The 22885-nt window shown below is 41.6% G+C and overlaps 3 protein-coding genes across 3 annotated transcripts; all 3 read right to left on the bottom strand.

Moving 5' to 3' along the window:
* Positions 1 to 3315: 3315 nt before the first annotated feature.
* smim12 (small integral membrane protein 12) lies at positions 3316 to 5583 on the bottom strand. The gene is made up of 2 exons (XM_079232113.1): positions 5557 to 5583; positions 3316 to 4432 (listed from the first exon to the last, which is right to left on the bottom strand). The coding sequence occupies exon 2, from the start codon at positions 4402 to 4404 to the stop codon at positions 4132 to 4134; it is 273 nt and encodes a 90-aa protein (XP_079088239.1). The 5' UTR covers positions 4405 to 4432; positions 5557 to 5583; the 3' UTR covers positions 3316 to 4131.
* Positions 5584 to 8576: 2993 nt separating this feature from the next.
* Positions 8577 to 13534, bottom strand: pef1 (penta-EF-hand domain containing 1). Its single transcript, XM_079231902.1, has 5 exons — positions 13476 to 13534; positions 11984 to 12248; positions 10529 to 10684; positions 9845 to 9988; positions 8577 to 9675 (listed from the first exon to the last, which is right to left on the bottom strand). The coding sequence occupies exons 1-5, from the start codon at positions 13494 to 13496 to the stop codon at positions 9446 to 9448; spliced, it is 816 nt and encodes a 271-aa protein (XP_079088028.1). The 5' UTR covers positions 13497 to 13534; the 3' UTR covers positions 8577 to 9445.
* A 709-nt stretch (positions 13535 to 14243) lies between these two features.
* Positions 14244 to 20548, bottom strand: gjb9b (gap junction protein beta 9b). Its single transcript, XM_079232080.1, has 3 exons — positions 20480 to 20548; positions 15971 to 16460; positions 14244 to 15527 (listed from the first exon to the last, which is right to left on the bottom strand). Exons 2-3 carry the CDS (start codon positions 16358 to 16360, stop codon positions 15099 to 15101), a joined length of 819 nt encoding a protein of 272 aa, XP_079088206.1. The 5' UTR covers positions 16361 to 16460; positions 20480 to 20548; the 3' UTR covers positions 14244 to 15098.
* Positions 20549 to 22885: the final 2337 nt, after the last annotated feature.

Here is a 22885-nt window from a genome sequence, read left to right as displayed (position 1 = left end):
TATGTCTCTCTTCAGCTGTTGGTTGTCAAATTGAATTATAGGTTGATTTTGAGGACTTAGAGTGGAGTCTTATGAGGTTAACGTCTGAGTGCTTAATACAAAGCTGCAGTAATCGATATTTTTACATTAACAATGAGTCAGATGACTAAATATGAACCAACTCTACAGCCCTCCTCAGTTTTAGCATCTTTCAGCTCATTGTTTTGTTGTTGTTTGGCTGCTCTTGTTAATTTCAGCTGTTTTCAGTGGATGTGCTACGCTAAACCGACTGAATGCTGTCGTTTATAGAACCAAACAACAAAGTTAATAAGCAAGTAATAATCAGAGGAGACCAAAATAGCTCAAAGTAGAGTAAATAAGGGCCAGAAACACAACCTGAAGAGGAATATTAATGTTACCCAATGTCTGTTGGCAGCTTAAATAGGCAACTGTTTGTTTACATGCAACAAACAAACAATTGCTACAGCTTTAACGTTTAATACTTACTACTACTTCCAGCAGGCAGACAACTCTATTGTTCATGCAGCAAAGGGAACACCGTCTCCGGCCTGTCCACTCAGGATGTTGGATTGGACCTCCTTAAATAAAAAAAGGAACAGCCAGCATCACCCGCACCCATTATCCCCATCATCCAGCAAGAACAATGGAGCACCTCCAACATCCTCCTCCCTTCCCAGGAGCCTCGGTGCTCGGTTCCCACAGTACTGTGTGGTTGTGGGCCATTGTTATACACGGCCGACCTGTCCTCTGATTGTTCCCAGACGGACACACACACACACACCTTTCACACAGCACACTCCTTGTTAACTCTCTCAGCTTCTCCATCCTCACTAGTTTCAAATGGAAACTTCCCACCAGCTTGAAGTAATTGACTCTCATGCACAAGCGGAGTCACAGCAGTGGAGCGAGTCATTCCACTGATAGCAAAGCTAAGAGGGCAGAACAAGCTGATGACTGCCGATAGCACAGCATTCACCACTCCAGTGCCAATGTATCTGGGCCTCATAATCTTTCCCCATTTCACTAGCTGGCAGGGTAACGTGGCGGTACTTATCCCGGCACTCTGGAGAGGTTACCGTCCATTAAGAGAGCTCCTGGGGTGCGGAGAGACGGACCGTTCTGTTTCATTATTTAACGTCGGACTGGAGTAAAAGTTTCAACAAAATAATTATTAGAGTTCTCTCTAAGTGTTTTGTGAGTTACCAGGTGTCGGATTTAAAAAGCTTCATAAAGTTTCCTCATTTTGCAGCGTTTTACGACGCGAGTACGTCTTCAATTGATGGCGGTCTTTGTTCAATCTTTGTTGCCTGACCACAGCACCCCTCGTGTTGTAATAATGAGGATAATGAAGGTTTTCTTGATTGAATATGTGGAAACTTTTCCCACTTTCTGCCTACACACGGAGATCAAAGCTCATGTCGGGCACAGGCAGCATCACTTAAGTACTGACATGTAGAGTGGCAGTCTTCCTTCATATTCCTTCAAACACTGTATTATTCTAAAGAAGTATATTTTGAATCATCACACAGAAACAATCTCCAGGGTGAATCATTGTTTTTGTTGGACTACTTTATAAATCTGTGACATTACTGCTGGATTGTGAGATAAAGAGAAGAAAGCTGCCCTTAAAAGGATGAAGTGAGCTAGTAGTAACTAATCGCCGTCATCAGGCCGACATGACCCTGTTCATTCTCATCCAGCTAACTGGGTCGTTTGAACGCAGTTAAAGGATTGATTGGCTCATTTTAGAGCGGCGCTTTCTCATTTTTAAATAAAGACAATGTTGAGTCGAGAGTTGGGACCATGACCAGCATTTATACGATTGGCTGAGGGCAGAAATTAAATTAGCATTGTTCGCCGAGTGCCCCCCCCCACCCCCCAGCGTGCACTGGGGCAATAGATACATGGACACGAGGGCCCAAATCCCAAATTCCACACTCACAGACTTTGGGGCTCGTTCCATCAAAGTCTGTGACACCGTCAAATCGCTGCGTGCTCTCTCTCTCGCAGACGTTTTTAGTCTTTTATGAGCACTTTTTAAGTCTGCCAGTTTGCCAGAGGGAATTACCCACAGTTCATAGCGTTGTGACGATAAACACGAGGTCACCAGGGTAAACCCGGAGGCGTAAAATAAAAATAAACAAAGAGGACAGCACATGGGAATTTAGCCGAATTAAATTTACACAGAAATGTTTACTTTGAGATTTAAAAACACATGAAATCAGAGGAATGCAAGCATCGGCTATATTACTCACCTGGTTTATTCCTTAACCAATTTTGAATATTTGTTATTGAAGAAGTTAAAAAAAAAAAAATCAAGTGAATGGATTATTTGACAGTTGCGTCTCTTCTGGCGAGGCAAGAGCCTGGAAGGTCAAATAAAAGAAACACAATTGTACACAACATGTTTTGGTGTAATCCAGTTCCCATTTGTACATTTCAAGCCCAGCAGACTCTCAGACATTTAGCCATTTACGAGGGGACACAGATAAGTCCCTGACGGTTCAGTAAAAACAAAAAGTATGCAATTTGGAAGGCAGGAAAAGTGTGATTTTGTGTGTTCTTGCATTGTTCCTGACATCATTGTTGTCATACACAGTTATGAATGAATGCTGTTACACAGTGAGGGAAATCAGCAAAGTACTTTGCTAAACACCTTAGTCAAACGATTCACCTTCATAAAACATATTGCAATTCCAACTTCATTGAATGGTTTAAATGTTCCCTATCACAGTTGAAATTCATGTTGTGTGGTTCTAGTGCACTTTTGAGTCAAATGTACCGATTTTTATTTTGCAGTTGGTTCTATTTTTTTCATTGAGTATTTTATTGTACTTTATAGTAAAAATGTACTCAATTGTTACCCTAACAAGTTTTGATTATTTCTCAATAAACACTTCTCATCTAAAATCCTCACATCATTGAGAGAAAAAAAGGATCCTTTCATCTGAAATCAACTTCTTGTACAGGTATGACTCACCCTAAAAACCCTCTTGCAGCTATCTGTGAATCAGCCTATACTTCTGGAGGTTTGGGCTTAATTAATTACTTGTTGCTCAGACAACAGCTACAAATAGATTTTAAGCCAGATTCGAAGAATTTAACAATCCAGACTTCATCATCATACCTGGGGCAGAATTCATTGCTGTATCTAGCGCATTCCTTCGAAAAGAATTGAAGCAGAATCATTGCTTCCTTCCTTTAACTTTGATGTTACGTCCTGTCCTTGGCAGTAGTATTGTTTCATAACCAAAGTGGGATCAGATATTTGTTCGGACCAAATTATTTTTAAAGAAAAAAATCTGTACCTGGTGATAAAGATTTATTTTAGCACTTTCAAACAAACACACCTTTATTCATCATAGTGTTTTGTACCAGTAACACATAATTATAACGAATGAAGTGCAAACAATCCAGACTTCCTAAAATGAAAGTACTGTGTAGATTTTCCAGACAATAGGACTGTAAGCAGCTTAAACATCCTGAGAGACCTCCCGCATTGTTGGCTTATTTTGTTACATACCATCAAAAGGTTACACGAGATAAAAAAAGAACTCCAACAAAGACCCGTCTCTCCTCTCTTCCTTCGCTTGTATGTTCACGATCAGTCCTTTTAAAAAAAAAAAAAATCAACATACAGACAAGATTAAAAGGAGAAGAACTTTTTGATAGGCTTGGAACATGCACATTATTTGCATCTTTGACATATCTTATTTGTGTGTGATTTAACAGCAAAGACACAATAATATTTGTGTAATAATAACAGATTCCCACCAAACCATGTCATCAGTTCAAAGCTTGGACACCCAGAGGCTCAAAGTTTCCAGTATTTTAATCATAGTATCTCACTTTAGTTATTGATCATTGCATGAACAGGCTCGTGTGACATCAAACAATCACATACAAGTTGTGTTTGACTCGATAAAAGACCAAATATGTTACCTTTTAATTACCCTGCGATGTCTAAAATGTAGCAGATATGTACACGGGCAAGCTGGCGCATGAGTGAGGACGTGTGGCCGAAGTAAATGGGAAGAATGGGTGTTTTTGCCCTTTATGTCACCCCGTGGCCCCCAATGCACACTACTGCCGAGGGAGGGTATAAGTGCATGTCTCTTAAACCCACACGGGTTAGCTCTTTTCAGGTCGGTTCCTGTTCAGAGCGGCTCGAGGCGTGAACTCCAGTTTGTCTTTCAGGCTAAGCACCTGGGTGCTGTCCATGCCCTCTTGTTCTTGCAGCTTCCTGTCCTCCCTCTGCTCCAGGATGCTCTTTGTCTCTCTGGGTTTAGGGGTCCCTCTGATGAACCACTCCAGGTGGTAGCCCACTCCTCCCACCACAAAGGCCACAGGGAAGGTGATATAAGGGCCGTAGGTCCGCGCCGCCATCCAAAATAGAGGCCACATGACTGCACTCCGCTTTGGCTCCCGGGTGCTCCATAGGAATAACAAACAAAAACAGTATTACTACATTAAGTTGCAAGTGATTTCTAGCTAACATTAATGATAGATTAAAATGTTATAGTATATACTTTGAGCTATTCATGCATCAAAGAGCGTATATGTAGCTACTATTGCCAACATGTAATGCAACTCATGGCAGACAAATATTACTTAACAGTTTTTGTTCTAACTGGTTTCAAATCATAAAAGGAGAAAAAGTGATAACGTTTTTTCATTTTGAATAATCAAACCAACGCTAGTCACACCAATAACAGTCTTCATTAGACACTGTATCCACACAAACATGTCTCATTTGTGTTGGGCAACATTAACCAGTTGATGCCACACGCAGGACGTCAGGCAGACAGACATGAAGGCCTCATGCAATCCTCATCTCGTTTTAGCTCCAACACACAACACATAACACAACACATAACTAGAGCTTAGAGCCGAGCAACTGTTCACAATGTTTAAGTCCGCAGTTTTACGACAGTTTATTGAACGCAAATAGATTAAACAAACCCTCCCCTTTCTGGCAATGCCAACATAGGGTTAGCCTGGCTACATCAACGTGAATGTAACTAGCTAGCAAGGTTACTCATATTATTCCACATTTACAACTTCAAACTACATTATGAATCATTTTGTTTGTGCGTTGCTTCTTAGCCGAAGTGATAAGCGATTATCCTTGATTCAGAAAGGGGACTATTTTTTACCCAAAGCCCAACCGTTTATTTGTAACTAAGAAATTAAAATGACATGGTCAAATTTGCTATTAAGTTTAGCATGCCGTCGGCCAAACCAATAACCTTACAGGACTATGACGAACTAAACAAATATGCGTACATTTTTAATTTGTGTCTACTTTCTCAGGTCCATCGATACATGTTGAGTTTTGTAGCACTAGTTACTGCGTGAAAGTCATATTATGAATCGGTTTGCAACCGGCTACCTCACAGTGGGTTACCGTTAAATAACTATACGTGATACGTGACGTCACAATCCAGTGATGGACCTTTCACAGCTAAACCCGCACCAGCTGCCTGTACTAGAAACAAGTGGTGTTTGTCTCTGTGTAATTTTGATAATGGCGATAGTTAATTTGTCTCCACTCACCTTTACCGATTGCACGTTGGTGCAGCAGCGGACATACGCAGCATCCGGTGTGAAGATCTGTAAGCTTCCTGGTTACGTTTCATTGGCTGACGAGCCTCGCTTTGCTGCAACGTTTTTTCTCTCGGTGTTTTAGCGCCGCTTAGCGGTGATGATAGTACACTACGTCGAGAGGAGGAAGGCCGATACATGTATTTACGTTCATTGTTTGAGGACACACAAAGGGAATCAACAGAATCTGCTACTACCACTGGTACTGCTAGAAGTTGGGACATATACATTGTGCAACACTAGGCTACACTTTATATACAATAATATAGTACATGTATTTAATTCAAGATAAATAAAATGAGTTCTGTGGAGGGGAAATGTTATATAATAGTTATATACTCTAGCTTGCATTGATTGGCAGGTCTAAACCACTTGAAAAAAACAGCACATTCTGCCATTGACTAGTCAATCACCTTAAGTGGCATTAGTAGAGTGTAACCCTTATAAAAGGGCATTTATTTGACTTACATATATGTGATAATAGTAGATAACCAGATATAAGTAGTAACAGCCTCCACTGTTCCCACCCCAAAGATCCACGTCCGCTCATGCAATCACCCACGAGGTGCTAGTAACCTCTTGCATGGGTGGTTCTCTACTGAGCTCAAAGTGCATGAACCCGAAGAATCAAAGGAGCGACAACATTTTCTGTTTAATGGGTGACGTCGGAAATGTGGAGGGAAAATGTTTTCTAATAATGCGTAATATTAAGTATTGTGTTTAGATTGTTTTAGGTGTAAAGTACCACTGTAAAAGTCATTTAACATCATCAGCCCATGAGAGATTAGAAGGGAGCAGTGGCCTTGTTCTGCTCAGGAGACAGCCAGAAAGCACAGAACCAAAACAATCGAAGAAGGAAATCAGCCACAACAGTTGAAACTAGAGGTCTGTCAGCGATCCACTAATAAGGTTACATCATTTATGAAGGAACAATATTATAACGTTTATAAAGTAATGCATCCTTATACAACTGAAACAACAATTTCCTCATAATAATAAATAATAATCACAGAGCCTCATGTGCTTTCTGTCTTTACAGTCTAAGGGAGCTGTGCCCTTACATAACATGGCCTACAATGCATGTTTTTCCCTTCCTGGAAGACATAAAATTGCAGAAAATCCTCCTCTAAAGGAAGACTCATGAAAGGCTGACAGATCTGTCAGCAGTATTGTGTCATACGGCAACACGGCGTGAACAACCCCTATGGGTGACAAACTCCTCAAGTGACATGATAGTTTTCTTTTAGTTTAAAAGCACAGTTTGACATGTAAAGACAGACACTTTTAGAGGTTTGGTAAACTGTATACAAACACAAACTGTTTCAGGAGTTTTGATTTTGTATACTGCTTATGAGGGACGCAGAGAAAGTGTGTATGTTTCAGACACCCTGCAGGAAACCATTGCAGCATTGACTCAGAGAAAATATGCTACTGTAGTTTCTGGGTAAGTGAATCAGTAAATGTTCTTTGTAAGGCTCCATTTGATTGATGACGTCGATATTTCAACTCGCAGGCCCAAAGGTTTCCCACAAAACTATGCCATGCATGTCATGATCTTTAGCGGTTGGAATGCAGTCGTGGAGCGACAATGAGTCGGAGCCGTGGATGACCGGTCACGACTCATTTGGTGATTTGTGCAGAGGGAGAACGTGTACAAAATGGAGTTAAATTAAAAAATGTATGTTGTCATTACTTCTAAAGACTGCTGAAATTATTGTGATTAACAGAAATTCTGTGTGGGTGATTATGCTTCACGCTTCAAAATGATTCTTTTAAGCTGTTCCTCCCTCTCTGCTGTCCATCTTGTAATTGCCAAAAACTGGCATTTGAGTCCTTTCAGATAAAGTGAAATGTGCTCATCCCCTGCGGGTAAAACAACATTATTTGTGCCAGTTCTGCTTTACCAGCAACAATAACAGCGCCAGGACTATTTCATCAGCTCCTGCTTATTAGTAAATGAGATTTAGAGCTGCACTAGCCAAGAGTTTCAAGTATAAAATACAACCATTTTATCACTCCAAATCACAAACTGATGCTGACAGAGTGGAGCGTGGCATCCTCTCTAACTGAAGCCCCACAGACCTGCTCTTCGCCCAAGGTAATTACAGATGTCAGGCATGGTCAGTGGAGGGAAATTCCCTCATTACACAGGAAATGACAATCAGGACTGAGGTTAAATCACTGCTGAATCACATAAGCCAGAAGAGAAAGCTGCCGCAACGCTCTCTGTGGGCTGAAACCTTCAAGCGTGGTGCACCTTTGGTCACGCTTTGTAAGTCCCCAAACTCAATAGTTTGAAAGCGGTCCAGACACTAAACCAGGTCCACGTTCAGGTGATGTGTCAAATGGCAGGGAGAATGTGACACAGAATGATCTTAAGGACATGGGACAGCTAAGTTTAGCCTTAGATTAAGATGGAGGCCGAGGGGCGAGAACTAGACGGATGTGAGATATGACCTAAAAAGATGCACAAGAGAGTTTGATGGATTGCCTCTGATTTGGAAAGAGACAAGGAGGAGCAGGAGGACTCTCGACACGGACAGTGATGAAGCAGAGTAACAGATGGCGGGGGAAAGAAGCGCCAGGTGTGGAAGGGGAAGACGGAGGCGCTTTTGCTCTTTTGTGCGGCCAATCTGCCCGACAAAGGAGACATTAATGTCTGATTTGGGACATTTTGTGGGCAGAGGTCACGAGTAGGGTCTGGATTTCAACTAGCCGTGACTGCTGTTTACAACTGCACTTCTGCTGGATATAAAATATCAATTTTAAAGTGATTTACCTCCATTAAGGACCATAACAAACATGTCGATAGAAATTTGCCACATTTGTCACGCTGACAGTAAAGTGTTTAAGACTGCATTTACGCAATACGTTCCCTTTTGAGCTGGATTAAACACTACAGTATGCGGCTTCTTAAAAGTGTAGAACATTTTCATTTGTGTGAAGAATATGAATACATTAAAACATGATAGAAAAGCATTTATTTGTTTTTGGCATTAAGAACCATGATGCTATCGGATTTCAGACCACCTGACTGGAGTGTTTTATCTCTTAAAGTACTGGCCCAACAAACACTGAAGATCCATTTAATTTTTGGGAAAGCGGAAAACATAATAAAGAACAATTTGTATCTTTTTTTCACCACGGATTATTGTTTTTTTATTCATGGTTGATACTGGCTTACAGGAGTGCAGTGTAGCAGAAAACTATAATAAATTATTCTTTTCTACCCACTTTGTTACAGAGCTTTGGCAGCAACACTCCACTGAATGTCAGAGTAGAATAATTCAAATATTAGAACAAAAATGGCTTGATTTTGGCTAATTATACACAATTTAATATAAAGCAATGCTCAAAACAATGTGCAACCATTGCATGGAAACACCCTGATGAATATTCCCGATCGTCATCTTAATGGCACAGGAACACGTTAATAAGAAAATGAGAAAATTCATCGGGTATGAATGTTGTCGGGTCAACGTTCAGTAAATCAAACATGGCCTCTTTTGCAGTTCATTGCAAAAATATAACTGGGGCTCTATGGCATCAGTCAACTTTGAAACGATCACTTTCACACTTGCGCCTGGTGCAAGTCAAGCCATCCAGTAAAGGCTTCCACTGCCTTTTTAAAAACAGCCAATGAAGTTTGTTCAAATGCATGATGTAAGGCTTTACTCCCTTACAGCAACAAGCTATGGAATGCTGTGTTCTGGCTGAGATACTGTACACATACTGATGGAGGCACTTATGGCAGAGCATTGAAAAACCGAGCAAAATAGGACCTGGACATGGAATGATACGATGAATCCACAGTGCAGCGGGCTTGCCGGTGGCCCGAGGCTCACATGAGCCTGGTGATGGCCCCGGAGATGAAATCCTCATAGTTAAGGCGGATGTTGCCCGTCATGGTCGTGTCCCTCTCCCTGAAGACCTGCGTCATGCTCTGGAGCTGGGTGCACACCTGGATAAAGCGGTCCAGCTGGATGCCGGGTCGTCCGCCGAGCACGGTGAAGCGTCGCACCAGCGTCTCGGAAAACTGCGGACTGAGGTTGTAGCCCATCTGAGCGAGGGCTGGAACACAGACACACAAGATAGGAGTTCATTGTTGTTCTCTGCTGAAAGTTTTCTTTATTTCAGGCTTAATTATTCAAACAATCCCGGTGTGAGATTGAAACCCCCAATTGTCCCGGTCAGATTTTTTGACAAATTTATAGCGTCTTTTACACACACACGGGGCTACCTTGGTGTAACTCTGCGCCGCTGATAGAGCCTGAGCGGTCTCTGTCGCATTGCTGAAAGAGCGCTCTCCACCGCTGCATGAAGTCCCACAGTGCCGAGAAGCCAAAAATGTCCATTCGACCGGAACGCGTCTTGTCAAACATGTCTGTAGGAAAAAACACAAAGCACAGGACATTTAGCCACAAATTACTCAAGATGGTTTTCTGCGGTTACACTTAGGTTCTTCTCTCAAAAGCACTTGGGGCATGCATAGAGCAAGCCCTTTGTCCATCATCACGAATCTTCTCCTTCTATTATTCAAAAGCAGCACACAGGAGTCACACAATTCTTGTTATGGCAAAGGAACATATTAGTCACTGACTGACACAACTGGAATGTCGGGATACAAGTCCAACTGACAAGTGCCAAGACGAACACGTCACTTTAAAGCAGACTCCTCTTGGCTGCCTAAACTTCTCCTTTTAGAAAAACAAGACATTTCGATTGAGACGTTTGTGAACTTTAGAGGGTCTGCACACTTATAAAAGCAGCCTACTTTCTTTCTTCCACCACTCCTTTATCTATTTATTTTTCCGAAATATTGTTTTATCTCATCCATCCTGTAGACAATTAGGTCTCTGTAAGTTATACTTAAATACTTTAAGAAAGAAAAAGCTTTTCATTTGGCTGCAACTGTACGACTTACTGATCATCATGAGGCAGGTCTCGTCATTAAAAGCAGACCAGTTGGAGTTGACAAGTGCCTGCTTCAGCTCCTTCAGGTTGATGAAGCCACTGCGGTCTGTGTCAACAGTGTGGAACCACTGGTACGCCTCTTGGTTCACACCAGGAGGAACGTTACCTACAGAGAGACAGAATCAGAGTTCTGACGGGGCGGTGAAGAGAGACGTGGTGGCCCAGAATGACTTTGAAGATGCCCATCACGACAAGTTGTTTCCAGCTATCAATGTCTTTTCCATCATTATGTCTTTTTTTTACCAGTTTTTATTTCAGTGAAGCTCTCAGGCTTTGGGGAGTAACATGTGAATGTGTGTGTGTGTGTGTGTGTGTGTGTGTGTGTGTGTGTGTGTGTGTGTGTGTGTGTGTGTGGTAGGGGTCGGGGATGGTAAAAGGAATGGTAAAAGAGAGATGAAGGAACACACGGCTATCGTCTGACAGTTGAAACTGAGCTGGCTCTCTAGCAGCAACTTGATCATAAAAAATAATACATCTGTGCTTGACTCCATCTTTTAGCTTTGGAGATTAGAAGGCACTGATTTGGTAAACAGCAGGGTGTTTATTGACTATAACATGGAATGATATGCCTCGTGAAATTCCTACAATAAAATACATTATATAAGCGGTAGTATTGACTTATGCAGGAGGAATGTGTGTAAAAAAGAAAAAAAGTGACTACTTTTCCAGTAAAGGAAAAACAGCTTAATTTGGGAGTAATTAATCAGACTGGTACAGTTGGTTGCCAGTGTATTCTCCCCAACCTTAGTTACACATGGCCAGTGTTTCATAAGGCACATGTTGTGAAAAGAAAAAAAGATAGCCTCAGGGTCAAGTGTCATCTGAGTAAGAGGGAGATGGTGTCGGGGCAAGAAGCCATTACCTGAGTACATGAAGGAAGAGAAAGGGGGTGTTAGAAAATATAGCATGAGACTAGGGGAGGCAGGGCTGATTGTCAGGAAAATGAATGGGGAGAGTGGGACAGGTGACACTTAAGGCCAGACCCTGAAGGATTCTGTCCCTGTGGGGAGTGATAGCAACTTAGGCTTTCAAGTTCTGATTTAGGCTGAGATGCGACAGGAAACAGTGTACTCACACACACATACATACATACACCCACACAACACACTCTTTACCCATCTGTCTCTTACTCTGTTTAGCCCTCACTCAGAATTACCGGAGTTATCACTCCAGCTGCGTAATCCTGCTGAGGGGCACAAACTGAAACCCGTCTCTACATGACTTTCTGGGAACGTAAATCATTTTCTATCCATCATCCCACCAGAGGGGGATGGGGGGACAGAAAATGAGTGAGAGGCAACGAATAAGAGCCCATCTGCAGTCTCCTCATGTTCCGAATATGTCTGTTGTCTGTCTGTCGACTCACACAGGCCCAGAAGCCTCTCTAGTCCCTGCACATAGTTACCTGCAGGAGCATGGTGTCCGTAATGTCCTCCGTGAGGCTGTCCTGCGTGAGGCTGTCCCCCGTAACCCGCATAATGCCCGGCAGGGACACCACCTTGTACATGCCCGTACTGCCCTCCTTGACCTGGCGCTCCATACGCAGCATAAGGACCACCTGGTTGATGTGGTGCGCCGCCGTACGGAGCTGAGGGGGTCGGCCCGTAAGGACCACTGCCTCCCCCGTATTGAGCAGCAGCTGCTGGTCGGTGGCCTCCTCCCGGATAGCCCTACAGTGAAGGGTGACACAAGTAAGTAAGATAAGTAAGTAAAACAGGGATGTCGAATGTGTACAGATTGTAAAGCCCTCGGAGGCAAATTTGTAATTTGAGATTTTGGGCTATACAAAATAAACTGAATTGAAGTACAAGGAATACACCAGCTGTGTGTGGCGAGATGGAGCCTCTTATAGTGAAAGAGAGAGAGATAGAAACCATTCAAGTATTACATTCTGAGTACCATTGATATATATATATATATATATATATATATATATATATATATATATATATATATATAGTGGTGGGATGATGATATATATATATATATATATATATAGTGGTGGGATGATGATATATATATATATATATGATGATATATATATATATATACACACACATTACAAAATGTGTAATTAGTTTGTCAAATATGATTCATTGTTATAGTGTACAAAGGATACAGAGTTGGAAGATAAGATATCAATTCAACATTTCATTACTGTTTACAGATTAGTATTAATAATACTAATACTAATGAACAGTTTAATATATCCTATTAAAAGCCTCCAAGACTCTGGAGCGGCACATTCCTAGCCTACTTCTGAACTTTACAAGTTCTCCATACAGCACTAGTACCTGTACTGTGTGTGTGTGTGTGTGTGTGTGTGTGTGTGTGTGTGTGTGTGTGTGTGTGTGTGTATATATATATATATATATATATATATATATATATATATATATATATATATATATATATACGTGTTTATATATATATATATATATATATATATATATATATATATATATATATATATATATATATATATATATATATATACGTGTTACACCACTAAAGTAACAGTACAAGCTGTAGCGGTATTTTGCTGAGAAGACTGCGATGAAACACACGAACAAAACAATCCAGATTGCCTTGGTAAAATACACACAGCTGGAATAATGAAGCAGCTAACATTCACTTACATATTGTTTATCTAGGACGTTCACAGAAACCCAGCGTAACATAAGCTACTGGATGTCATCGTCAACAGTTTCCATTGTTTACTAAACTGTTATCGCAAACAAATGAATGGCTAACGTTAACGTCGCTGGGGTTTTTAGTGTCCTAAAACATTAGTTACGTCATATCAAGGTAATACAACAGATATTACAGTTATTTAACAATACACACATGTTGTGGTAATTAACAAAAACTAAACACAAAATGTAGTATTTCGATACCTGGCCGTAGTGGAAACTCATTTCTGACAGACTTGAACAAGGCAGAGCCGTGAAGGCGGATACAGACGCAGCGCCGTCCGGCTCAGGGTCGGCGGCTATTGGTGCATTTCCGGGTCTGTCACCACCGCGGGCGCGTCACTGGCTTCTGATTGGACGGTAGAGTGGAAAAGTGATGACGTCGGAGCACATAAGTATGAATCACTGTACCCAATCCCTCTCATGAATAGAACCAGATATTTATCGAGTTAGCCACTCACTGTGTCATTCTGTAATGTAGACTGGGTTTACTGGGAGTCTGTTTGAGTTTTGACTTCCTATACTTTAATGATTAAAAAAAAAATCTCATTTAGATCTTTCAGTATTACAATATGCAATGCAAAGTTTTGATATGGACCCATCTTTATGCTTAACATTTGTTTTTTTGCAACCAAACGGGTCCTTTCCCATCCGTATCTTCACAGTCAGATACAACATCTTAATGTATAGCTCTAAATTACAATTTGAATCAGATTTACTGGCCAAGTATGTGTACACATACAAAGGAATTCAACTACCTTTTAAAAAATATCTATATGCAGCTATTTTTGTTGACCTACTTGGATACTATATATTATGTGTTTATCCTGACATCTGTTTTCATCCTTGTTGTTCTTTCTGCTGTATTTTTATGTTTCTGTAAATAGTACTTGGAACTATGTGTGAGTACATTTGTTGATGGATGAAAAGTCTTTCAAAAAGAACAAAAGACAAATACAAAGACATATTTTAAAAGTGAAGCAACTTTATAGAAAACATTAATAAATAAAAAAAAACAATCATACCTGGAGTATATTATATTATTATTCTTTCACTCATAACCAACCAAAACATCTTTTGTTTAATCTTTTTGATGGGTTCATAATGTATCATTATAAAAAGAAGAAATTAAGAACACAAAATTCCAACAGGACTCAAAGTACCTCTTTAGCGTTAAAGCACATTTTCTTTATATTGCATATCTGAAAACAAAAACCTTTCAAGTGATTTCTGATGATCACTGCGTCACTCCTCAAGGAAATGCTGTCTGTGCTTTATCTTGTTTTCCACATTAGAGGGCAGTGTGTATTCTTAGGGAAAGGGTTAGCTCTAAATAGTGCATTTACATCACAGTACAAATACACCTGATATAACTATAATATAGCTTACAAATGGTACAATTGGCGAACAATACAAACACAAAAAACTCAAATACAGATATGCTTACATCCACACATGTATATATTCTCTCTCTCTCTCTCACTCTCTCTCCCTCTCTCTCGCCCTCTCTCCCTCTCTTCCCTCCCTCTCTCTCTCCCTCTCTCTCTCTCTCTCTCTTACACAGACACCAATTTCCATGAACTATTATAAACCCTTTAACTTCCTCTGTAATCTCCCTTTTTGAGGGGTTCATTTGCATCCATACAGTGTGCATTCATGCAGACATGACACTATTTACAAAATGCTCCCTCTGAAATCCTTGAGTTGATAGATATCTTTTTAATGTTGAGCAGCGGTTCCTCATGGAGTCAGATTCATGCATTTGCTTGCATTTCCCTCTCCAGTACTTTGCACAGTTTTTCAACATGGTCACTATCATATAGGACATCATTTTTTCTTCAATAATGTCTCCTCCTCCATGATGTTACTGAGATTTTGGATTGAGGCCGTAGGATCCAATCTGATTGATGCCTTGGACCGGAACTCTGACCTGGGAGCAGCCAGCGGTGTCATCTCATGATTCTCGGCGAACAGCCTCCTCTCCGCGTCGTTCTTCCTCTTAATGAGTTTCTGGATGCGTTTGCAGATGAGGTAAACCATCTCACAGATGCACATTAGGATGCAGAAGGCAGAGGAGACCACCATGAAGATGGTGAAGATCTTCTTCTCAGTGGGACGTGATATGTAGCAGTCCACTGTGTTGGGGCACGGCTCCAGGGAGCACTTGGACAGGCGGGGCATGTCGTAGCCTTCGTAGATGTGGTAGAGGAGGTAGAGGAAGCCGGCATCGAAGCCTGCCTTGAAAATCAGACTCACCTACGAAAAGATTCATCAGGGTTAAACTGGGAGATACATTTGCCTGAAAGGCTAAAATAAACGAGGCAAAAGTCGATCCTGCCTCAAAGAATATTGATGTGATTTTTCAGTACTAGTCTGAGGTTGATAATTACTGGATGAAGACAATTGACCTAATGCAGGATCTACAATAAAAAGATAAACATCCTACACAGCTTCAGTCCAATTTGGAGGGATGGAGAAACTTGTTTCTCATTGGGCCAAGAGAAGCCGTCAGAAAAACATCTATAAACCGCCTTATATAAATAGCCATGACAATTATTTTTGACACTTCCACAATGACTAATCCCTGTCAAGACAAAAGCACTGCAGTGTCGTTTTTTTTCACATTTGACATTTTACACGACACTGTTTTAACATCTCCAGCAAGGCTCCAAGAATAAACTTGTACGTGTTCTTCTTACCAGGTACGTCCACCACAGCCCCCCACGTTTCTTCCCGGGATTGGCATACATATGGGCGCCGTGATGCGAGGTGGTGTACTGCATGTCCTTCTTCTCACGATACTTGACGTGCCCCACCACCATCAGCGACGGGCAGGTGACGAAGATGAGCTGCAGGGCCCACAGGCGGATGTGGGAGATGGGGAAGATGTGGTCGTAGCACACGTTGTTGCAGCCCGGCTGGGCCGTGTTGCAGACAAAGTCCTTGCTCTCGTCGCCCCACACACGCTGGGCCGCCACCACGAACACCATCACCCGGAAGACGAAGACCATGGAGAGCCATATGCGGCCGAACACGGTGGAGTACTTGTTGACCCCACTGAGGAGGGACTCCAAAGCAGACCAGTTCATGACTGCTGCCTTAGAGGTGGAGGGGAGGGGAGAGGAGGCTGAGGGAGCTCCTCAGGAGACCAGATGGGATTGTAGGGATGAGGTTATTGATGATCTAAACCTGAGTAAAGGAAGAAATACAAAGTAGTTAAAAAAAAAGGTAAGCACTCTCCTTACGATTAGTAGATAGAGAGCACCTCACATTCCTCTTTTCATGTATTTCATTTCATTTCATAAAGCAAGGCTCACAGCAAGTTTTTAACAGATTCTCCTGTATTTTAATATTGCACCTTCCTAAAGTTGGAGGACTTAAACACAACAGATTTAAAAAAGAAGGGTCGCAATCGATACAGTAGCTGAGCTATCCTGACTTTTAGTCCATCACATTTAGTAAAGTCTCAAAAACCCTGGATCCTACATTTCCCATAATGCAACCAGACAGTGACTTTTTATTACACCCTCTCTGCTTGGTAAACGTCCACACACTCGACACTCGTCGTGTTTCTTTTCAATCGGAAAGTGTTTTTAAGAAAGAAAGAAAGAAATAGAAATGATCCTTTATTTAAACCCTTCTTCTCTGCATTTGACCCATCCTTGGTTAGGGAGCAGTGGGTTGCCCTGTGAGGACGTTTGCGATGTTTCAATTCAAAAAATGTATTCATCAAAGGCGTTTCCATCATCTATTCATCACATTAGCTATTTTTCGACAAAATTCTGCCGTTTTCTGCCTGCTTATCTAATGCTTTACTACAAAATGTGGATAGAAATATGTGACTAGAAACACGGTTAATGTCAGTTTATAATGCATACTTTGTATTATAGATATTTAGTCTACAAGTCAAAGCCGACATAACCCTGATGACACCGCTAAGGCATCGGCAGGGCTATTTTATCAGATTGGACAAAGCTCCTCCTTAAATATGTGTTTGTCTATATTAGTAATACTATATAATAGCGATACCACAAAAATCTATTACAACTTGTATATTGTGTCATTCCCCATCCCTGTAAGATGGGGAAACAATCACAAACAAAAAAGTGCTTTTGAAGTGGTGATCAGTTGTGAGGCAACAAAACAACCAGGCATAATTGTCACAAACATAATTTCCAGTCATACCGGATCCATATTTAGACAGAGCTGCCTTTTCAGCACTGTCTCATTATACATTAGAGGGTGAGTCATCATCGGAGCCTCCCTTTGCCGCAAAGACAAACCAATACTCTCAACTCGATCAGCCAGCTATTTGAACAGTGAGACTGATCAGGCCACCGAAGCCATGTCTGTAACCCCAAGTGCCCGTCTTGGTTCTTCAAAGGACTGTTCAGGGAGAGCATTTCATCAGATAATGTTAAGCATGCCTTGATCGTACCACGGGACCCGTGCTCTGAGACAGAAAGGGGATTTTAGTTAAAACATCACCATGTGGGTTTAATGGTCTGATCGTGAGCAGACTTTAAAGAGGAGATGTTGTGGATCAACTGCATAGCCAGTTCTGTGTTTCTTTCTGTGTGTGTGTGTGTGTGTGTGTGTGTGTGTGTGTGTGTGTGTGTGTGTGTGTGTGTGTGTGTGTGTGTGCGTGTGTGTGTGTGTGTTATTTGTATCCTCATTTGTCTGATGTTAAATGCATGCCACTCCCGTAGCTGTTATCAAGTATCACTCACGTCTGCCGACAGGTCATGAATCAAGGGCAGGAAGAAAACCAGGGGGTCTGGTCCTTTGTTCTAGCCTCAACCTGGAACCACAGACTTCTTTGTTCTAACCTATCTTTGTTCTCTGTATATAAGTGCCCATGTAAAATGTGAATCCTCAGTACATCCTTGAGCAGAGTCCAGAGTGACTCTGCTTGGGGATGGCTCTTCTCTGCGCAGGGAATAAATGATTTCATAGACAAGTTCTGGATTCTCGATGTTCATGATTTCAGCTTAGAAAGACTCAATAAGCATAAGCATAATAATAATAATAATAATAATAATAATGCATAAGCAGAATGAGTGTTTAAAGTTACTGTGAGCAGCTTTTGTGAGTGAGTGGTCCTTTTGTAACCCCAAGGTAGCCGGTTCAATCCCCAGTCTCATGTTGAAGAGTCCTTGAGCGAGACACTGAACCCCTAGTTTCTCCCCAGGCCTCACAGGGCAGTCCACTGCTCCTTAATAATTAGGATGGGTTAAATGCAGAGAAGAATTTCCCTAAGGGGTTTAATCAAGAATAATTTATTTCTTCTATTCTTAATGCTTGTCATTGGTACCACTAAGTCGTTTTCCATGCAAAATCAGATCAAATCATGCAGTTTCACCAGAAAGTCCAGCGTGCCTCCACCAGCAACCAGTCTCCCGTGGACAGACCCACATTGGACTTCGCTGCCACCCTCAACCTGCAGCTCCACGCCTGGCAGCAGCCTCTGTTCCACCAGTCCCTACTGGAGGCCGTATTGCTCGGCCCGCTGAAGGGAAGAAAGGCACGGGAGAACCGGGAACCAGAACTGAGCAGGGCAGACCCTGCTGCAGTAAAATAAAATAAAAATTAAAAGTTTTCTCATGGGAATCTGGCTTGGAAACCGTACCACTTTTGTATTCAAGGACCGCAAAATCAACGCCAAATGAAAGTGTTAAAGGGTTACGATTTCTCGAGAATTTTCTCTTTTTTAGCAGCAAAAACAAAAATGCTTCTCTTCCACAATTACATGGTGCACCGAGAAACAGTTGGATAACATCCTCGCTGCCCACTGTTCCATTTCAATTCTGTCTCGTCTAATCCAAAGTATTTCAATTCAGAAACACTTTCCTTCTGCATTGTTGGCATCACTGTTGACATACAGCTGTCAAAATCGGTTGCTATTTTCTCTCTCATCCAGAAGTCCTGCCTATTAAATTACACAGCAGCAAAAGACTTGACTCAATGAATGCCTTCACGGTCACAACATCGGCTACTGAAAGCCAGATGCGCTCCATCACTGCTGATGTGCCCTCTCCTAAATAAGTGGAGAATACAACCAGAGGTAATATTAAGAACATGCAATTTATCAGTGTGGGTTATCTCCCAATTTAATACACAATACACACACAAGCATACACAAACTTTGAGGTGACATTCAGCTCCAGAGAGCAAAAAAAGAAAAAACCTCACAGACATCAGTGTATCTTGTCTCAGGGCGATGACAAAGCTGGACCACAATTTGTTTTCCTATTTGCTCTAGATTGCAATGTTGCCTTCCGTGCCGACAGCAGCCGGCCTCGTCTATCTCTTCGCTGCGTGTTTGTCTTTCTCTTTGCTGTATCATGCTTTCTCAACTGAGAAACCAGGTTATGTGAAGCATTTGATTCCACTATTCCTTCTCAGTGCGATGCAAATACAGCGCTACTGGCTTTATCGAGAGTCTAACACAGTGAACAAGAGTTGTGCTTCTCATGAGAGAATGATCATGAACATGAGAAGCATCTCAGAAACAGGTGAAGAATGATAAGGGCAGGGGTAGTTAGAAAATACCCTGCTACAGTTTACACTTATATTCTTCATCCTCAGTGCAGTTCTCCATATTTCCCGGTTTATCTGGCCCATTTTATACATAACCGCCTTATCTGGCACAGTGAAAGATCCTGCTACTTGCTCTACAGGTTGAGCTAGTTTCAAATACCTTTTTCATCCACCGAGCATACATTGTCTGTATGAGTCAATGCTCCCAGCTAACAAGGTGGGGTTGAAGTTCTCTTGTGAGCTTTTATTCTTCGTCTTCTTCTTCCCAGCTCTGCTTTTCTTTCTTTTCCTGTCATTCGCACATCTCACCTTTATACCTTCAACCTGACCTTGTTCATTTTTTTCAAAGTAACGAGTATCAGCCGGAGGAGTAGAGCACAAGCAATATGTGCATAGTTTTATTTGCACAGCTTCCAGTTATCTGTCTTTACAAATATCCCTCTTTTGTGCGCGCCATTTTTATTTTTAGACATACAAGATATTCACTTCTACAATAGAAAAGGAACAGAATGAACAAAAGTCTTGCCCTTTTAGAATCTCTTCTTCTCACACTATACTTTGTCCCCTTGAATCCTTTCTGGTATACATCAGATAACAAACTGAAATGTATTTGCATTCCATGTATTGTCTTAATATAACACTTCTTATAAATAAACAGAGACCCTTACCTTAGACCCAGGAAAGCAGTGCAATAGAGAAGTTCCCTGCCTGTGCCCTGGTGTCCCTGCCTAACTCGGTCTCACCTGGATATTTTGAAGGGAGTTGCTTCAAGTGTCAGATACGGAAGAGATGGGTGGAGCATCGCGCACACACACACACACACACACACACACGCACACACACACACACACACACACACACACACACACACACACACACACACACACACACACACACACACACACACACTGGCAGTTTCAAGCTGGACTGGCTTTGCAAGAGTAGACCTGTGGTGTAGAAAAGACAGAGTAGGGAAAGAGACAATGTCAGAGAAAGGAAAGAGGAACAGTGACACAGGAATGGAAAATGATGTGACAAAAATTGTTAGACCCCCGAAATAAATTGCAACAGGCAGGTGGCTAACCTAATAGGTGACAGACCTGTATTTTCTTGTATATGATATGAAACTAGTGTGCATTATGGTGTGAGTACTTGGGTCTGCGCATTTCTTTCAGGCATTCAACCATTGGTTTCCTCAACTTGCAGTTACTACTTTGCACTGTGATGGTTGACATGGACAAAAAATAACAATGTCTGGCATTCCGTCTGAGCTTACTCAGGATGAAAGTATGATGAATATCAAAACAGAACAGAAAGAAAGAAAAAGCAGGGGGAATTCCTGGAAGTAGTTTTTAAAAGAAAACCTGTAATGGGCCTGCTGATGTCAGAAAACTAATTAAAAACAAAACAAACAAAACACCCAAAATCTCCAATGGGATCATATTCAGATCCCAAATTCCTGCATCACATTTATGTCGTCCCAGCCCAACACACAAAGAGTAATCCAAATGAACACAGGGCAGCTAATCCCGGTAGGAAATAGATGATAGATGTGTCTTCATTGCAAACTATCCCACACATTCCACAGGAGGGAGGGACATTCAGACCTGTTGTGGTGTCTTTTTGAAGTGTTTGTTTGTTTGAATGTCTTCTTCCAAGTGATAGGCTGACACACCCACTTTTAAAACGGCATGACATGAAGGCCACAATTAGACTTAGAGGAAGCAAACAAGCAACCAAAGGTATATGTGCACTTTAGAATACAAATATGTGGAAATACGAACACAACAATGTCAAAAATTATTAGGTTTACAATGTTGTTAATATGCGAAGGAAAGAGGAAGAGATACAAATAAAAAAGGAAATAGTTCAGTTGGGGTGCGTCAAAAGAAAAGCCACCGAGCATGTTTTGTCATTTGTTACATCATACCTGTTAGATTGTACCTTGCTCAAAATAGCAAAGTCTACACAAGACTGGATTATGCACTCATAATGTTACGGTTTTGCACTGAAAGAAAGCAGACAGGGGGAATATCAGACAGAGAGAAAGATGAATGTGTTTACAAAGAATATGTTATGCCTTTCATTGGCCTCTAGAGAATGCTGATGCTCCATCGTTTTACTGCAATTTTTTTCTGTCAACCTGAGCGAGGAAGAGAGAGAGCGGGAAGAAAAATGTTAAGCAGACAGAGAAGCAAAGGATCTCATCTCCCCCATTAAAACTAAGCAGCCACATCATCTGTGATAAAGAAAGGCAGCATCCAAGAAAAGATACAGAGACGGGTGACAATAGCCTTACTTAAAACAAGCCATTCCAGATGATCTGTGCTGAGCAACAGATTTCATATTTAGAATACCAGCAGCCTTTTTCGTGAGACTAATACTATCACCGCTATAGCTCTATGATCACTTGTTCTTCATTAGGGCTCTCTTCACCAGACCCTACTTCAGCACACTGATCACACAACACAGCCTCACCGCAGCTTGTGAAATAGTCACTACGTGCAATCTACTGGTGTGAGTCAGGTTGTGTTGTGACACACTGGCACGACAACTGTTTTGGGACGACATCACGCTACAAAACGAAAGTCAGGTTTAGGCAACAAAACCTCATGGTTAAAAGTCGTGTGTTGGTTGGACCCATCTACCTGCCCACCCGCCAGCCATAAGAGGTCCTTCTCAATATGTAATACTTGCTCTGACTGTCCCATAGTCCCGTGGATGGGTTTAATTATGTGTCCACCACTAATACGGATCTTAATTGACTTTCTTGTGGCATTGTTTTCGAGTGTCACAAACTGTCATTTTTATGCACATGCCCAATCAGACACATTCTTCATCCCTTAGTCGGTGCCCCATGGCATCTGAGATCAACGCAGATGACGACGTGTCAAAATATGCTCCTTACGATTTAGGCAACTAAACCACTAGCGACTCGCCCATAGACTGTATTTGAGAAGTGGATGTAGTCATAGTGACTTCACCCCTTGGTTTGGTCAATTTCGTCGTCGTCATCTTGGTTTGCGGCCGTCGCCATGTTGTTTTTTTGCAGCCAATGAACGGAAGCAACCGTA

This window comes from Taurulus bubalis, assembly GCF_910589615.1.
Source record: "Taurulus bubalis genome assembly, chromosome: 16".
NCBI lineage: Eukaryota > Metazoa > Chordata > Actinopteri > Perciformes > Cottidae > Taurulus > Taurulus bubalis.
Note: the sequence above shows the minus strand (reverse complement) of the source record. Positions and strands in the feature narration are given on the sequence as shown.